Source organism: Aotus nancymaae, unplaced genomic scaffold (assembly GCF_030222135.1).
Source record: "Aotus nancymaae isolate 86718 unplaced genomic scaffold, 86718_ANA_hifiasm-v0.15.2.pri h1tg000038l, whole genome shotgun sequence".
Taxonomy (NCBI): Eukaryota; Metazoa; Chordata; class Mammalia; order Primates; family Aotidae; genus Aotus; species Aotus nancymaae.
In genome coordinates this window covers 626,368-643,891 of record NW_026988452.1, presented here as the reverse complement: position 1 = coordinate 643,891, position 17,524 = coordinate 626,368, and the positions used below count along the sequence as shown (strand labels likewise).

The following is a 17,524-nucleotide window of genomic DNA, read 5'->3' as shown; positions in this document are numbered from 1 at the left end:
TTATTCATTCAGATCTGATCAGATTGGTTGCATCACCCAGTTTATTGCTAATTTGTCCACGTACCATTTGTGGTACGTAAAAGTTGAAAATACATGTACTGCTTCCAAGTTTTGTTTTGTTTTGTTTTTTGAGACAGTCTTGCTCTGTCGCCCGGGCTGGAGTGCAGTGGCGTGATCTCAGCTCACTGCAGCCTCCGCCTCCAGGGTTCAAGCAGTTCTCAAATCTCAGTCTCCCAAGTAGCCACTGTGCCCAGCCTACAGTAAAGCAGATCATTAGCGGGATAGAATTGTAGCTAAAGCCTCACCCTGGAATGCTGCTACTTATTGTAAACACTAGAATAGAAGGCCTTCAGCAAAATAATTGTATTTTTGGTGGAACAAACAGCCACAAACTAGCCTATAAATTTGCCAGCTTCATTTGAACTCTGGTTTTTCTCTCATATCTCATTTTGTCTGACTGTTTTATGTTAAATCACCAAGTAGCTAACTGCATTCATGCCAGTGCAGGACAAGGAAGAAACAATAAAGAGTGTGCATGTGCTGCAGTGAATTTTAAACATCTCCCTCCGGCTCCTCGTGTTTTCACTAGGAAGGTTGTACAGTCTAGGAGAAGATTCTCTACTCAGAGAAAAACAAGTATGATTTGAGAGATAAGAAGGTCAGCTCTGGGAATCTTTTGGAGGATGAAAAAAATCAGCAGTATGTTTAACTCAGAGAAAGTAAGAAAACGGGAGAATGTGAAGGGCAATGGAAATCTGTTAGGGACAGAATGTTTCGATGGTAGGTATTTGGGAGAATAAATATGTCAAAAGAGATTATTAATTGAAACCCAGGTTTCTTCTGCCTAAAGGAGGACAGATGGTTACTTAGTCACCAGTGGTGCAGCATATAATTCATAATCCATATAAACCATGTAATTTATCATCCAAATAAGACAGTTTTGAGCATGAAAGGGAGTTGCTGTTAAGAATATACAGAGGTTGAGTGTGGTGGCTCCTGCCTATAATCCTAGCACTTTGGGAGACCAAAGCAGAAGGATTACTCAAGGCCAGGAATTCAAGACCAGCCTGGGCAATACAGTGAGATCCCATCTCTACAAAAAATTTAAAAAATTAGCCGGGTGTGGTGGTGTGCATCTATAGTCCCAGTCACTCAGGAGGCTGAGGTGAGAGGATTGCTTGAGCCCAAGAGGTCTAGAGTACAGTGAGCCGTGATTGCACCACTGCACTCCAGCCTGGGTGACAGAGACCCTGTCTTTAAAAAAAAAAAATATATATATATATACACACACACACACACACACACACACACACACACACAAGCACATATATATGTATAATATATAAAGGATATATTATTAGATATATATAATGATATGAACATTAAAAGTTATATTAAAAGTATATGATTTATATAAATGTTATACATACTATAATATACATTTGTTGTCTCGGCACATATGTGTGTGGAAACAACAAATGTAAATCAGGGGTGTGGTTATCCTGGCCAGCAGCCGCTTGGTAAAAGAATGGCTAATGCTAGCTTTCTTCCCAGACTAGTTTAACAGTGGCCCCTGCTGGCCATTTGGTTAATATGTCAGTCTGGGTTTGCCAGCGACTTGGGGTGGAATAGTGGCCAGCTGAGATAAGTCGGCTGGGGCAGCACTGAAGAGAGCAAGAGGCACACCTGGGATTCGTTGGAGAAAAGGTTCAGTGATCTCCTCGGCCTAACACGGGATGAGTAGGTGTGCTGCCGGCAGCCACCTGATCAGCAGCATTCTGAGCTACTGCCACCATCCAGGCGATGTGTTTCTTGAGCAAAATTTCCCGGCTGTGTGCTGCCTAGTAGCAAACAAACAACAAAATAGTCTTACTTTTTATATTCTATCCTTGTGTTTTAGGATCAAACAGTGTGAGATCGTAGCCCCTCTGGACTTGTTTAGGAAAAATGGAAGTGTGTTAGTTACTTCATGGACATGACTTCTGGGATACTTTAACATTTTTTTGTGTGTGTTTTTGTTTTGTTTTTTGAGGCAGAGTCTCGCTCTGTTGCCCAGGCTGGAGCGCAGTGCCTTGATCTTGGCTCACTGCAACCTCTGCCTCCCAGGTTCAAGTGATTCTCCCACTTCAGCCTCCCAAGTAGCTAGGATTATTAATGACGCCCACCACCACACCCATCTAATTTTTGTATTTTTAATAGAGATGGGGTTTCACCATGTTAGCCAGGCAGGCCTTGAACTGCTGACCTCAGGTGATCTGCCTGCATTGGCCTCCCACAGTGCTGGGATTACAGGCATGAGCCATCACACCTGGCCCAAACATTTTTTAAATTTATTATTTTTTAATAGGCACAGAGCCAATGCAGTGATTTCTGGGATATGGAAGAGGGATTATATGCTCAGATTTTGGTTTATTTTACTTTGTTTTTGTAAAAATTATTTTTTAAATAATTTTTTTCTTCTTTTTTTTTTAGTTGACACATGCTAGCAGTAAAAAATAATTTTTAATAGAGATAGGGTTTCACTGTGTTGCCCAGGCTGGTCTCAAACTCCTGGGCTCAAGCAATCCTCCTGCCCTGGTCTCTCAAGTGCTGGGATTACAGGTGTGAGCTACCACACCCAGCCTGCTTTGTCTCATAGAGGAGAATACTGAGGCATAAGGAAGTTAAGGCTACAGAGGAAGAAAGCTGGTTGGCAAGCTTGAGCTATGACCTTTCTGACTCTTAAATCCATTAAATTAATTATTAGTTTTCCATTGGATTGGTATAATTAAAAATTGTTATTTGCTGTATTTTAAAATCAGTACAACCAGCCTAGGCTGGGTGTGATGGCTCACACCCGAAATCCCAGCACTTTGGGAGGCCAAGGCAGGTGGATCGCTTCGAGTCAGGAGTTTTGAGACTAGCCTGGCCAACGTGGTGAAACCCTGTCTCTACTGAAAATACAAAAATCATCCTGGCATGGTGGCTTTCACCTGTAATCCCAGCGACTTGGGAGGCTGAGACAGGAGAATCGCTTGAACCCAGGAAACAGAGGTTGCAGTGAGCCTAGATCACAACACCGTACTCCAGTCTGGGTAACAGAGCCAGACTCCATCTCATAAAAAAAGAAAAAAGAAAAAAAAAAAAAACTAGCCTGGGCAACATGTGATATCCCGTCTCTACAAAAAACAAAAATTAGCTGGGCATGGTGTTGTGTATCTGTAGCCCCAGCTACTTGGGAGGCTGAGGTGGGAGGATCATTTTAGCCTAGGAGGTGGAGGTTACAGCGAGCTGAGACCACACCACTGCACTCCAGCCTGGGTGACAGAGCCAGACCTTGTCTCAAAAAATCAAATCAAATGAAATCAATACATTCCCACAGTTTAATATCCATGTAGCACGAAGAGGGCATAAAGTAAAATGTCATCCTCTCAAGACCTGTCTCACAGCCACCTGGTATCCCTGTAACAGGCAACCAATGTTACCAGTTTCTGTGAATATCTAAGTAAATCGTTTATATGTCCTCCCACCTTGCTGTGGGTGTATTATGCTATATTCAATCTTCCATTGAAATGTAGGCTGTTTCCTAACTGTTGCTATTATAAACAGCGCCGCGATGAATAACGTCTATATTTACTGTGAGGTAATTCCCAGAACTGGAATAGCCAGGCCAAAGATATAAGCATTTGTTGTTTGTCTTTTGACAAACACTACCTAATTACCCTTTTGGAAAGTTGCTGATATTCCTTTCAGCAATGTATGATTTCTTGGTTTAAAATCTACTTGTTTATGAATCAAGCTTTTTGAAAACAAACATTCATAAACCTCCTGAGAACAGCTTCCTTCCCTTGGTTCGCTGCCCTTAGGACAGGAAGGAGATGTGTCTGACACTCAGCCTCAGTAGCACGTCTGATACACTGTGGCCCATCTTTCCCAAAACGACACACATGCTCCTACTGCTACTTTCTGGTGCTGCAGTAAAATAGCTCTTCCTTTACTCACGTAAAGGAAATCAGTTACATGGACTCCTTAGATGTATTATTTAAACTTGGATGAACCGTTATGCTGGTTTCATTTTTAATGTTTATTTGGCTTTGGAACTAGTCTTGTACCCCAGGAAATAATTTCCTTACTTCTAAGTTGACAGTCAGTTCTCTGTTGTTTTTTGTGCCTGAGAAGTTTGGTACAACCAGGCAATGTCAAAAATACCTTTATAGGCTGGGCATGGTGGCTCACACCTGTAATCCCAGCATTTTGGGAGGCTGAGATGGGACTGCTTGAGTCTAGGAGTTCAAGACCAGCCTGGGCAACATTGTCTCTACAAAAAATAAAAAAATTAGCTGGGCATGGTGGTGTGCACCTGTGATCCCATCTACTTAGGAGGCTGAGATGGGAGGATCACTTGAGGCCAGGAGGTTGAGGCTGCAGTGAGCTATGATTGCACCGTGGCACTCTAGCCTGGATGACAGAGTGAGACCTTGTCCCAGGAAAAAAATGAAAAGGTCTTTATTTATAGTCAAGGAAGTCTGTGATGTTGTTTTTCATAATCCAGCCTACCCCCAAAATCAGGGTGAATACCCAGAGAACACCTTAAAGGAGTATGCAGTCATGGAAAAGTCACACAGTGCCATTTCCATTTGCCAAGTACAAGATATCGAATAAATGTATTTTTGTGGCTGGGCATGGTGGCTCACACCTGCAATCCCAGGACTTTGGGAGGCTGAGGTGGGCAGATCACTTGAGGCCAGGAATTCGAGACCAGACTGGCCAACGAGGCAAAACCCCGTCTCTACTAAAAACACAAAAATTAGTCAAGTGTTATGACATGTGCATGTAATCCCAGCTACTCGGGAGGCTGAGGCAGGAAAATCACTTGAACCCGGGAAGTAGAGGTTGCACTGAGCCGAGATCGCACCACTGCGCTCCAGCCTGGGCGACAGAACAAGGTTCAGTCTCAAAAAAAAATGTATTTTTGTGATAAATTCTTTCATTTGTATTTAGGTGAGCGGCCCGTGAGAGTTTATGCCGATGGAATATTTGACTTATTTCACTCTGGTCATGCCCGAGCTCTGATGCAAGCAAAGAACCTTTTCCCTAATACATACCTCATCGTGGGAGGTAAGAAAACATCTGATGACTTCAGGTGCTGTGAAGAAAAAGATGATAGTAGCCTTTCTTTCTCTTCTGTCTTTACAACCTGAGTACATGGCTCTTGTTTTCATTTTTAAATGAAGGATGTAGTACAGCCTCTCTAAAACACGTGATGTATGTGGGGTCCTAGCAACCTAAACCAGGACAGAGGAGCTTCACGCTCATGGACTATGACATCTGACATTTATCTCAGTGTTTTTAGCGGAGTTTCTGCAGTCACAGGAGCAACAGTGACTTCTGTTGCCTACTTAAAAACATTTCCTTTAGATTTCAGTTTATCATTTTGAATCAACTGGAGTACAAAAGCCTGCCAAGGAAATGTTATGTGGTCCAGTCCAGTATTAATAAAACAGGAAAACATGTTTAAGAACTTAATTGATACAGACATGCACAGCAGGTTTATTTTGGAGTCAAAGATCTTGGTCCCCTGTTGCACTGTTTCTTATCCAAAGTATGAACATACTATTTAGTGAGTGTTGCTCCTGAAAGTATCCGCTGTGTTAGGACAGGCATTGTTGCCCAGGTTGAACTGCCTTGAGAAGACTTTTCTTCAGTTGGGGAAGATAGTTGCAGTCCTAAGAAGTGGGAGAAGGCGGGAGTGGTTAAGCAAAGAGGGTTCGGACTCACGGCTTTATAGTGTGGTGCACTCAGTTTGCAGTGACGAGCTAACGCACAACTTCAAGGGCTTCACGGTGATGAATGAAAATGAGCGCTATGATGCAGTACAGCACTGCCGCTACGTGGACGAGGTAGTGAGGAATGCGCCCTGGACCCTGACGCCTGAGTTCCTGGCAGAACACCGGGTAAGAAACCGGGCACATGTCCCCCTTCCTTGTTCCAGGATTGCCTCAACTCTCAATGCTTGTGGCACTTAGGCTAGTTTTCCACTAGCCCTGTTTTACTTCTCTACCTTCTCGTAGGTTTCATAGGAGCTGACAGTGATCCTCCTAGTGGTGGCAGTCATCCCTGACATTACATGGGGTTGGATGGTTTGCAAGCACTTTTGCATTCATTCTATTCCATTTTCTCCCCACAACAGTCCTGTGGTGTGGTTATCATTTCCACTTCACACATGAGTAAGGAGGCCTAGAGAAACCAAGTAACCTGCTCCAAGTCACACTTAGCAGGGCCGGGAACTGAACTCTTCTGTTACGTGACTTCCCCCCACCCCTTACAGCATGCCAGTCTCCTTAGCATATCCATAGCCCCAGGCACACTCTGAAGACCTCACATTACTGGGAAACAGGCAGATTAACATGGACTTTTCTTGACTTAAGGTTCATTTCAGGGCTTTGATCTTAGGCTAGAAATTGTGTGGAATCAGAAGTTAAGGATATTTCTCACTTTTACTCAGTGAGTTATTATAAAACCCCTTTCCTCCTTTTAATTCTCCCACATTAAAGTAACAGATGTCAGCCAGGTGTGGTGGCTCATGCCTGTAATCCCAGCACCTTGGGAGGCCAAGGTGGGAGCATCGCTTGAGCCCAGGAGTTCGAGACCAGCCTGGGCAACATAGCAAGACCCTGTCTCTATTTAAAAAAAGAAAAAGCCACAGGTTTCCTGTAAAAGTTGGGTATAAAAGATGAGAAGGATTTATTAGGCCGGGTTAGGGGCCCCCAAGCCTGAGGACACACAAGCATGTGGTCAGTACAGGGGCATTGGGAATGCTGTAGGCAAATTGTTCATGGAGGCAGAAAGAATAAAAGCAGCCAGAGTGCTTCTGAAGCAATACATGCATAGGCCTGAAGAGGGAGTGTTTATTATGACGGTTGAGGATACTGAGGATTAGGACAGACCTTTCATAATTCTCTGGCTTTTCTACATCAACACTTAGCAGCCAGTGGCACCAAAGGTGGTAAGCAAGCTTATTCTCAGCCTCATAGCTGGACAACCCCAGATGGAAGTGTGCGTGCGGTTAGCGGAATTTCTAACTTCCCTTTTCTCTTTATTAACAGCATAGACTCAACTGTGAGTTTTGCTTGTTCCATTCTTTTTTTTTTTTGAGACAGAGTTTTGCTCTTGTTGCCCAGGCTGGAGTGCAATGGGGTAGTCTCAGCTCACTGTAACCTCTGCCTCCAGGGTTCAAGCGATTTTCCTGCCTCAGCCTCCTGAGTAGCTGGAATTATAGGTGCCCGCCACCACACCTGGCTAATTTTTTATATTTTTAGTAGAGACAGGGTTTTGCCATGTTGGCCAGGCTGGTCTGGAACTCTGGACCTCAGGTGATCCTCCTGGCCTCCTATTCTTTACTTTGCTGCCTGTGGATCCCTGACAAGTTGTTCATGAGTAATTCAGATGCTAGCTGAGGATCTCTGACACAGTCCCAGTCAACGCTTCACACTACAGTGGCCTCTGGGAGTTGGGAATTGGTATAGTGATCTTAGTAATTATTAGCAAAAGGCCTGTGGCCCTTTCAGGAAGGAGTATGTGAAGTTTGGCATGTCTCTGAACAACACTGATCCCAGAGCCATTCATCTCTTCTTGCTCTTGCAAAGGATATTAATAGTAGTAAAATGGCCTGGTGCGGTGGCTCACGCCTATAATCCCAGCACTTTGGGAGGCCGAGGTGGGCGGATCACTTGAGGTCAGGAGTTCATGACCAGCCTGACCAACATGGTGAAACTTCACCTCTACTAAAAATATAAAAATTAGCTGGGTGTCGGGGGGGGTGGGGAGTTGGGGAGAGAGAGCATGGGGAGAAATGCCAGATATGGGTGAAGGGGAGGAAGGCAGCAAATCACACTGCCACGTATGCACCTATGCAACAACCTTGCATGTTTTTCACATGTACCCCAAAACCTAAAATGCAATAAAAAAAAATTAAAAAAAAAAAAAAAATTAGCTGGGTGTCATGGTACGCACCTGTAACCGCAGCTACTTGGGAGGCTGAGGCAGGAGAATCACTTGAATCTGGGAGGCGGACGTTGTAGTGAACCGAGATCGTGCCATTGCACTCCAGCCTGGGTGACAGAGCGAGACTCAGTCCCAAAAAAAAAAAAAAAAAGTAGTAAAATGATAGATCCTGAGAATAAAACCTCTTTTCTGGCTTTGGGTTTGTATTTCTCAGGAGTACAGACGTATCTATTCCAGTCAAATGGCTCGTGGTTGCTATTTTTATATTCCCTCTTTTCTCATGGACTGAGAGAAACCAGTTAAGAAAGAAGTAACCTCTTTCTCATATTTTTAGAAACCCTATTTGACCAATCCTTCCAGACCTAGGACAGGGAGATTTCCACCTTTCCTAGGCTGCACCCACTAACTGGCTCACCAGCAAACGCTCTGGCCCTACTGATATTGCAAGATGATGGTATACAGAGTGAGGGTAACAGTTCTGGTAGTCTAGTAGAAAGAGCTAGAGAAGCAGCTGGCTAACTTCATATTTATACTCCATAAATAATGAGGTTGGGTGATTTATGAGTAGATTGTAGAACGTATGAGCAAAGGAAAGAGAGATAAAGTCCACTGAGGCCTGGCCTCTGCTTATTGTTCTTTTTCTCGGCCTGAGAACATTTCCTGGGTCTTTCTGAAAGGCAGCTATCCTGGGTTTTAAATGATGTCTCCTTATTTTCAGATTGATTTTGTAGCCCATGACGACATCCCTTATTCATCTGCTGGCAGTGATGATGTCTATAAGCACATCAAGGAAGCCGGTGAGTGGGCTGCTGTGCATCCTCGCTTCATGGAATCTCAGGGGCAGCTGTGGATGTTCAGCCATAGTGCTACTTTACAGAGGAAATGTGTACGTTAGAAGTTTAACATCTTCTTTCAGGTCACGTTTTGGGTAAAAGGTAAAGATGAGCATAGCATCCATCAATTCTTTGCCATCGGTTCATGACATCCATCGATTCTTGGTTTAAACATCTGCTTTTGATATCTCTCTTAATTTCAGGAGAGCTTCCTCATAGTTTTCTTAATATTAGGGCTACGTAACTCTTCTTTGTCTTACCTCTAGCCTTTGATTCAGTCTTCCTTCTGTATATCAGTATCTCAGTTTCATTTAGTAATAACAGATTCTGCTTTTTGAGGAAAGGAAAGGAATGTTGCTCCCAGTTTCCATGTAGTCTTCACACCGGAGCCAACCAGAACCTCACAGTGTCTGTCTGTATGTGTTTCTGAGTTAGGCATGTTTGCTCCAACACAGAGGACAGAAGGCATCTCCACGTCAGACATCATCACTCGAATCGTGCGGGACTACGATGTGTATGCGCGGCGGAACCTGCAGCGGGGCTACACAGCGAAGGAGCTCAATGTCAGCTTCATCAACGTGAGTTCCAGCCTCACCGCAGAGTCCCCACTCAGTGGGGCACATATTGCCCCCCCATTGCCTCTTAGCTGAGCTGGCTTTGCAGCTGGTTCTAACGATCACTCCCAAAAGATCAGTGAACGAATCACCACCGTGTTAACTCTGCAAAGAGAAGGAAACAGCAGTTTCTGCCATGATGGCCTCACACCAACACATTCATATAAAGCCACACAACCGACTAAATAAGTAAGAAAGCGCAATTTATTTTTATTATTTATTTATTTATTTTTGAGACAGAATGTTGCTCTGTTGCCCAGGCTGGAGTACAATGGTGTGACCTTGGCTCACTGCAACCTCTGCCTCCTGGGTTCAAGTGATTCTCCTGCCTCAGCCTCCTGAGTAGGTGGGATTACAGGCATGCACCACTACGCCTGGCTAATTTTGTATTTGTAGTAGAGATGGGGTTTCTCCATGTTGGTCAGGTTGGTTTCGAACTCCCAACCTCAGGTGATCCGCCCACCTCGGCCTCCCAAAGTGCTGGGATTACAGGTGTGAGCCACCGTGCCCGGCAGAATGCGTAATTTATATAGTAGAGAATTTCTGTTAATAAATTTAAAACAGTGTATCTTAAATTTCCTTTTTCTTTTTTGGTTGGATGATCTTTTGAAATCTACTAAAAGCTGTGAATCCTCTCCCCGTATGATAATGACACACAACATTTTGCATGCAATTTCCCCACACGGACCTAAGCTTTAAATTTTGATTTATGAAAGCTTAAATTTATTTTAGTTTAATATTGCCTTTTAGAAACTCTGTATATTTTGCTGGGAACGGTGGTTCACACCTGTAATCCCAGTACTTTGGGAGGCTGAGGCGGGAGGATTGCTTGAGGCCAGGAGTTTGAGACCAGCCTGGGGCAGCAATGCTAGACCCCATCTCTAAACAGACAGACAAACAAAAAAACTCTCCTGGGTTCGAGTGATTCTGGTGCCTCAGGCTCCTGAATGGCTGTGATTACAGGCATGTGCCACCATGCCTGGATAATTTTTGTATTTTTTTAGTAGAGATGGGGTTTTGCCCTGTTCCCCAGGCTGGTCTCGAACTCCTGGCCTCAAGCAAGTGGCCCCCTTTGCCTCCCAAAGTGCTGGAATTACAGGCATGAGTCACTGTATCTGGCCAACACTATGTATTTTGTATGTAAATTAGACCTCAATAAAGTTGATTTAAAAAGAAGAAAGCTGCTAACTTTAATGTCTTCTACATAACCCGTTTACCATGCTCTCTCACCTGTTCCCATCTCTGTGAATTGTGCTGTAAGAACAGGTAAAATGGGCCAGGCACAGTGGCTCACGCCTGTAATCCCAACACGTTGGGAGGCCAAGGTGGGTGGATCACCTGAGGTCAGGAGTTTGAGACCAGCCTGGCCAACATGGTGAAACCCCCTCTCTACTAAGAATACAGAAATTAGCCAGGTGTGGTGGTGCACACCTGTAATCCGAGCTACTCGGGAGGCTGAGGTAGGAGAATCGCTTGATTCTGGGAAGTGGAGGTTGCAGGGAGCCAAGATTGTGCCATTATACTCCAGCCTGGGCAAAAAGAGTGAAACTCCATCTCAAAAAATAAAAAACAACAAAAAACACAAAAAACAAAAGAATAGATAAAATGGTTACATTTAAATATGATTTATCTAGGCAGATAAACCCTAGCTTTTGCTAATTTACTTACTATAGCTTTATTTTCACCATAAGAATCAGGTGTTTAAAAATTCTAAACATAATCCTTTTCCTCTTTATGATCTGGAAATTATGAGAATACTTTTCCTGTTTTTTTGAGATAGAGTTGCACTCAGTCACCCAGGCTGGAGTACAGTAGCGCAATCTTGGCTTACTGCAGCCTTGACCTCCAGGCTCAAGTGATTCTCGCACCTCAGCCTCCTGAGAAGCTGGGACTACAGGCACAGGCCACCACACCCAGCTAATTTTTTAATTTTTATTTTTAGTAGAGGTGAGGTCTCGCGACGTTGTCCCAGCTGGTCTCGAGCTCCTGGCCTCAGGCATCCTCCCACCTCGGCTTCCCAAAGTGCTGGGATTACAGGCATGAGCCACTGTGCCTGGCCGACGATACTTTTCATTTGACTAAATATTTCCTTCCCTTCGCCAGAGGGTTTATACCATCTTCCTTATCTTTAGGAAAGTTGGCAAGACCAAAGAGTTTCATCATTTTGCAGATGAGTAAATAGACTTTCAAATACCGAAGAAACAAAAAGCAAAAACCACAACTCATTTAAAAATAGAATAAGCCAGCGATAGAGGGGAAACATCCAGCATGATGAGCAGATTAATTAAGTAAAAGATCTAGTCCTTCCTCTTTCCGTCTATTGTGATTGGTTTATTCTTGGCAATATTCTGCAGTGATCTTTTAGCTGCCTCTGTATCTCCATTTAAAATGAGACTTGGGTCATTCCAAGTTTATGTTTTATCTGTAAAACTCTGATTTATTTGGCTACGTGCCTGTCCGTTACTGGGTATAGCCTGTATTTCTAGTTTAGTCCCAAATGCCCACAGTATTAGAATTACCACTTTTCGTATGAGCATCCACAGCATATCTTAGCTGTTATTATGCTAATGACATGGGGTCGATTAAAGCAAAGCAAAATTCTAGACTGAAAACAGTGGGCCATGTTTTTTCTTTCTCTAATGGTAGGTAAGTTTAGGATGAGTATTATTTCTCAAAATAGTTATTTCTCCTAGGAGAAGAAATACAACTTGCAGGAGAGGGTTGATAAAGTAAAGAAGAAAGTGAAAGATGTGGAGGAAAAGTCAAAAGAATTTGTTCAGAAGGTGGAGGAAAAAAGCATCGACCTCATTCAGAAATGGGAGGAGAAGTCCCGAGAATTCATTGGAAGTTTTCTGGAAATGTTTGGTCCAGAAGGAGCACTGGTATGTTCTTCCCACTGGATAATTTAGGGAATTCCCGTGTTGTGGAGAGAATTATAGAATCATTGAGCAGAAAGGGACGTTGACATTAAGAAGTTATCTAATGTGTTCCCCTTATCTGGGCAGAACTGTGTTTCAACTGTCCCCAGAAAGATTTCTGAAACTTTACAGAAAGAGGTTACACTTTCTCCTAGATAACTTTGCCCGCTCTCTATCAACCTTGAAATCTGGTGACAAGATAAGCAAGTAGCCTTGCCCAGCTTCTTTCTGTGGTATGACTTGACATAGAAGGAAAGGAAAGAATAAAGAATGATAAAAAGAAAGCAGCCTCCACTCCAAGTAGCTGCAGCAGGATCCCCAGGTCAGGTGGGAATTCTGTCTGTCTTTTCAATCAAATACAAGATTGAGCGAGTGAGCCTTAGGTGAGATAACAGGAAGGGTCTGTCTGTGAGGGTGTTTGGACACTAGAACAGATTATTCAGGACGAATGGGGAATTTCCCAGCTGATGACAGCAGGCAGCGTCATCTACCCTAGTCCCAGATGCTTCGGGGACGATTTAGTAGGATCCACAGCTGATGACAGCAGGCAGCGTCATCTACCCTAGTCCCAGATGCTTCGGGGATGATTTAGTAGGATCCACAGGTTTTTTCCTAACTCTTCCTTTTGATTTCTCCAGAAACATATGCTGAAAGAGGGGAAAGGCCGGATGCTCCAGGCCATCAGTCCAAAGCAGAGTCCCAGCAGCAGCCCTGCTCGTGAGCGCTCCCCCTCCCCCTCTTTCCGATGGCCCTTCTCTGGCAAGACCTCCCCACCTTGCTCCCCAGCAAATCTCTCCAGGCGCAAGGTGGCAGCCTATGATATCAGTGAGGATGAAGAAGACTAATGTAGCCTCCCTCCTTTCCTGTCCTCTCCCCGTGTCCTGTTACCTTCAGAAGCTCTCTGTTGAATTCCAAATTGTGACCCCAACACTAAACCTAAGGACAGCTACAAAGGAAAGACAACTGAGGCAAGAGGACCTAGGACTGGGGGAGCCAAAACAGCCTGTCCTCCAGGAGACCTCACTCACCCCACGAAGGAGGTGGACTGCACCCTAGAAGCCTGCTCTGCATCCATTCACCCTCCCCAGGGTATGTTCACGTTCATGCTGTGTTCACGTGATCTCGACAGGGAAATTGTCATTTTTATTAATTTTTTTAAATTAGTCTTTCAAATGTAGAACTAATTTTTTGCCCCTGAGGAGTGGGCAGAAGAAGGAGGCAGTGTAATCCGCAGAGGCCTTTTCTTCCCGGTCCACTATAGCATTTGCCTTCTGTTCTGAAGCAAAGTGGCTTGCCAAGTCCTTCCTGAAATGAGCCGTGCTCATGGGTAATTTGTGGAGAAATATCCTAATTTTGATTTCCTTAAGGAAAGACTAAAAGCCGAATTACAGTCGCAAATCCCCTCAATGTGCGGCTGTCGCCAGTGCCACCGTGGCTGTGGGAAGAAGATCTGAGCCTCACTTTCCTTACTCCCTGAGGAGTTTCTTGTTGGACCCAATGGGGTCCATGAAGACACTGATGGGGATGGAAGCAGACCCATGGCATCAACTGCAGTGTTTCTGCTGTGTTCATCTTCTCAGAGAATTCTGTTGCCCAGTTCTTTGGGAGCTTTCGTCAGTCTCTTTCCTGCCATCGACCTTTGAAGGAAGGAACACTTTGAGGGTGACTGATGAGGAGAGGAGCGGGATGACACTCAGTCCTCTACCGCATCAGTTAAGGGAGTTTCCTACTGGGAGTAAGTGCCTGGCCCTGCTACTCCTATCTGAATGCTATTAATATTGCCTAGCCTTTTAGAAAGGGTACTTTGTCAATGTCTGCCATTGAAACTTGATGTTAATCCATTTTGCTCATAGCCATATTGAATATTTAGATTTGCACCGAATGTAGAAGCAAAACCCTAAGGAAACATCTTCCTTTCTAAAGCAACAGCCTTATCATCTTGACCTCTGTCCCTCTTAAGAACATTCTTCACTGGAACCAGTGCTCCACAGAGTGTTTCTTTCCCTCTGAGAGCTGCAGCTGGCAGGGACTTCCCTCTGCCGCCCCTCCAGCAAGCCACAGAGCACACCCTCATGTGACAAGAGCGTGGTAGCTTTTCTCCCCATTTCTCACACACGCCTGGTGGTTGTGGTCCCATCTCCTGCGTTAGCTTGCCCAGGGGATTCAACACTTGGATTTCAAATCGAAGATTGCTAATGCTGAACCCTTGCTGTTGAGCATGATCTGACTTTCAAAGCCTCAGCCTCCTGTCTCCTTAGCTACATGGATTCACAGATCATCAGCCATCAGTGATCCTGTAGGTGGATCCAGGGGGAAACTGCTCATGTCCAGGCCCCACCCCCGTCACTCATAAATACCCCTTGTGGGGGTGGAGTGTTAGTGTTTTCAGCGAAGAAAACCACATTTTCTCTTTTCTTGCCTCTCTGCTGGGACTGTGAGCATCTCATGGTCCACTCCCTAAACACTTCCTGGTAACACCTATTCTTCCGCCTGAGGGTCAGAGGCTAGAATCATTGCCTGCACAGTAGGACTACCGAGGCTTTTAAAACTGGGATTACCCAGGCCTGGTGCAGTGGCTCACGCCTGTAATCCCAGCACTTTGGGAGGCTGAGGCTGGTGGATCACTTGAGGCCAAGAGTTTGAGACCAGCCTGACCAACATGGTGAAACCCCATCTCTACTAAAAGTACAAAAAATTAGCTGGGCGTGATGGGGCACGCCTGTAATCCCAGCTACTCCAGAGGCTGAGGCAGGAGAATCCCTTGAACCCAGTAGGCAGAGGTTGCAGTGAGCTGAGATGGTGCCATTGCACTCCATTCCAGCCTGGGTGATAAGGCAAGATGCTGTCTCCAAAAAAAAAAAACCACACAGAGAAATAATTAATAAAAAATAAACTTGGATCATTCAGAAAGGTAGGCGAGGGCACACGAAGCCTCCTGTCCTGATGACCTGTGAAAACGGCATTTCTAACTCTTCTCACGAAGTGCAGTTCTTACTATCAAACCTGATTCATACGAGCTTTGGCTTGGGATCCTGTCTTTGAAACAGTTGAAGTTAGTGTTTTCCTGTGTACCCGGCTTTGTGTAGTCTTGTAGTCTCGTCTTTGAACTTTTCTGCTTCAGTCTTCTCCTGGGAATTCTGCCTGCTTCTGTCTGACTTGTTCTCCCTGGTGTGGAAAGGCAGCGAAGCCGCCCCACTTGTCCCTCAGAGCGCACATTGTGCAAGTGTCTTTGGATAGACAGAGAGAGGCCCTGAATGCAGTTTTCCTCCCTCCCGGTTGGAGTCACACCTCCTAAGTTATTGTCTGGATCCCAAATGTCTGAGCCCTCTTCCTCCGCTCTCACTGGGCTGCTGCCGGCGTGCCCTGTGCTGACAGGCCTCTCAGAATGCTGGGCCAGCAAACGCACATGGCCTTGGGAGACTCCCTTTCCCCTTTTAGTGAGCTTCTACTCCCTCAGTCTAATAGTTTGGACTGAAAGCTGTTTGTTTGGCTGAAAACTAAAAACTTTCATGGTGTGGCATATTAGATACTTCAGGGAAATGTGTTCTGAGGTGCTGGACAGGCGTGGGTAGACGGTGGCCTGCTGCATCGTGTGATCATCTGTGCCTACGTGAATGAAGTTAGAGGTTTGTACACCACAACAAGGCCTGTGATCTAACTCTTCAGATATCAGTGTTTGAGGCTGTGGAGCTGTGTTTCCCCGAATCCCATACCAGAAAGCAGTCAACATCGGGGGGCCAAATGTGGCCGAGATGACAGAGCCAGCAAAGCTGGCCGTAGAGCAGAGCCTCTGTGTGAGAGACAGGAGAAGGCTGGGGCCAGAGCCTGGCAGCTAGAGCTGAGGAGGTGCCAGCGCTGCCCCTGCCTGAAGGTGCACTGGACAGAAAGCTTGCTCTTTTCTCATGCTGGGCTCAGAAGCACTGAGGGACGGAGGTTGAAACTTTAGAGGCCTAGAAATGGATTGTTTGTACTGCTGCAGCTATTCTGATAGCTAGAGCCAGAGACCATTATTTTGCTGAGGCTTGGGTAAGAAAGTTAGGGATGTGAGGAGGCTGCAAATCCTGAAGCAGAGAAAAAACGTGAGGGAGTTGAGAAAACTTTTGACACTTTCTGATCGCTGCCAAGTCCGGATTTTTTTCGAGGCTGCACAGCTGGTCAGCTTATCTCTAGATACTCTTTCCACCATGGTTCACAGGCTTGTTCCTCCTTCCTGGATTACCTTGACTATGGGTAGCTTAATTCCAAGGCTCATTGCCTTTTTAATCCTGTTCGAGATCACTTACCCAAAATGTTTCCAAATCAGTTCTATTTTGCTGCTTCTCTTTAATTCTCTGAAAGCCATAGCTTCTAGATTTTCTATCAGCACGCATTCTCGCCAGAAGTTGAACCAACGCAGGCAGAAAAAGAAAGCTCCCTTAACAATGTTTTTAACTAATGCTATTTTTTTAAGCTTACCAATATAAGTATTTTTAAAGGTTATATTTTTCAAAGTCATAATGATTGTTCTTGTTTTCTCTCATAGTACAGACTGTCATGGGATAAACAGTGGTGCCTAGCTTCTATTTTTCCCAATAAAGAAGTAGAACGTGTTATTGGGATTATACCGTTTAATGTTAATTTTCTTGAAGAAGAAAGATTTTTGTCTGCCGAAGTTTTATGTTAGTACCCGGATTGAGGTAGAGAGCAGAACCAGGTTTAGCGCTGGGATGACTTGGGTTGTCTTCCTGTAGGTTTGAAGTGGGCCTTCCTGCCTTTTGCGGGGGAAAACTGTTTTGAACACACATCCTGGATTAGTTGGGTTGTTCTGTATTGAGGATCCCAAAAAAGACCAGAGTCTTGGAAAGGACTGCCCACTTGGTCGTGAACGGCCGCCCATCACCAGTGTGAGCCCATGGGGAAGAGCTCCTCAGCTGGGTTCAGTCTGTACTTTGCCTGTCCGTTATTAATTTGTTCTGAGTTATTTGGATTTTGTTATTTAGCCAAATAAAGGCAATGTGGTTTTACCTGACGTTCCATTTCCTGTGTTGTGACCTGTGTGTGGTGCGTTTTGTGGATTTGGGACTTTTACTTGGCCTCTCGGTGCCTTTGCTTCTGCACACTGATTCTCTCCTCAGAAATCAAGCTCCATGCCCACAGCATCAGGAGGCTCCTTTGGTAGCTTGTCACCGAAGACCCA

At 44.8% G+C, this 17,524-nt stretch overlaps 1 protein-coding gene across 2 annotated transcripts in view; it reads left to right on the top strand.

Moving 5' to 3' along the window:
* PCYT1A (phosphate cytidylyltransferase 1A, choline) overlaps window positions 1-17,356 on the top strand; it is a 39,607-nt gene extending 22,251 nt beyond the window's left edge. For both annotated transcript variants that reach the window (XM_012460092.2, XM_012460093.2), the window contains exons 4-9: window positions 4,981-5,097; window positions 5,782-5,933; window positions 8,702-8,780; window positions 9,252-9,394; window positions 12,124-12,312; window positions 12,987-17,356. In XM_012460092.2, coding sequence (XP_012315515.1) covers window positions 4,981-5,097; window positions 5,782-5,933; window positions 8,702-8,780; window positions 9,252-9,394; window positions 12,124-12,312; window positions 12,987-13,193 — 887 coding nt within the window. In that variant the 3' untranslated portion in view covers window positions 13,194-17,356. The remainder of the gene's footprint in view (window positions 1-4,980; window positions 5,098-5,781; window positions 5,934-8,701; window positions 8,781-9,251; window positions 9,395-12,123; window positions 12,313-12,986) is intronic.
* The last annotated feature ends 168 nt before the right edge of the window (window positions 17,357-17,524 follow it).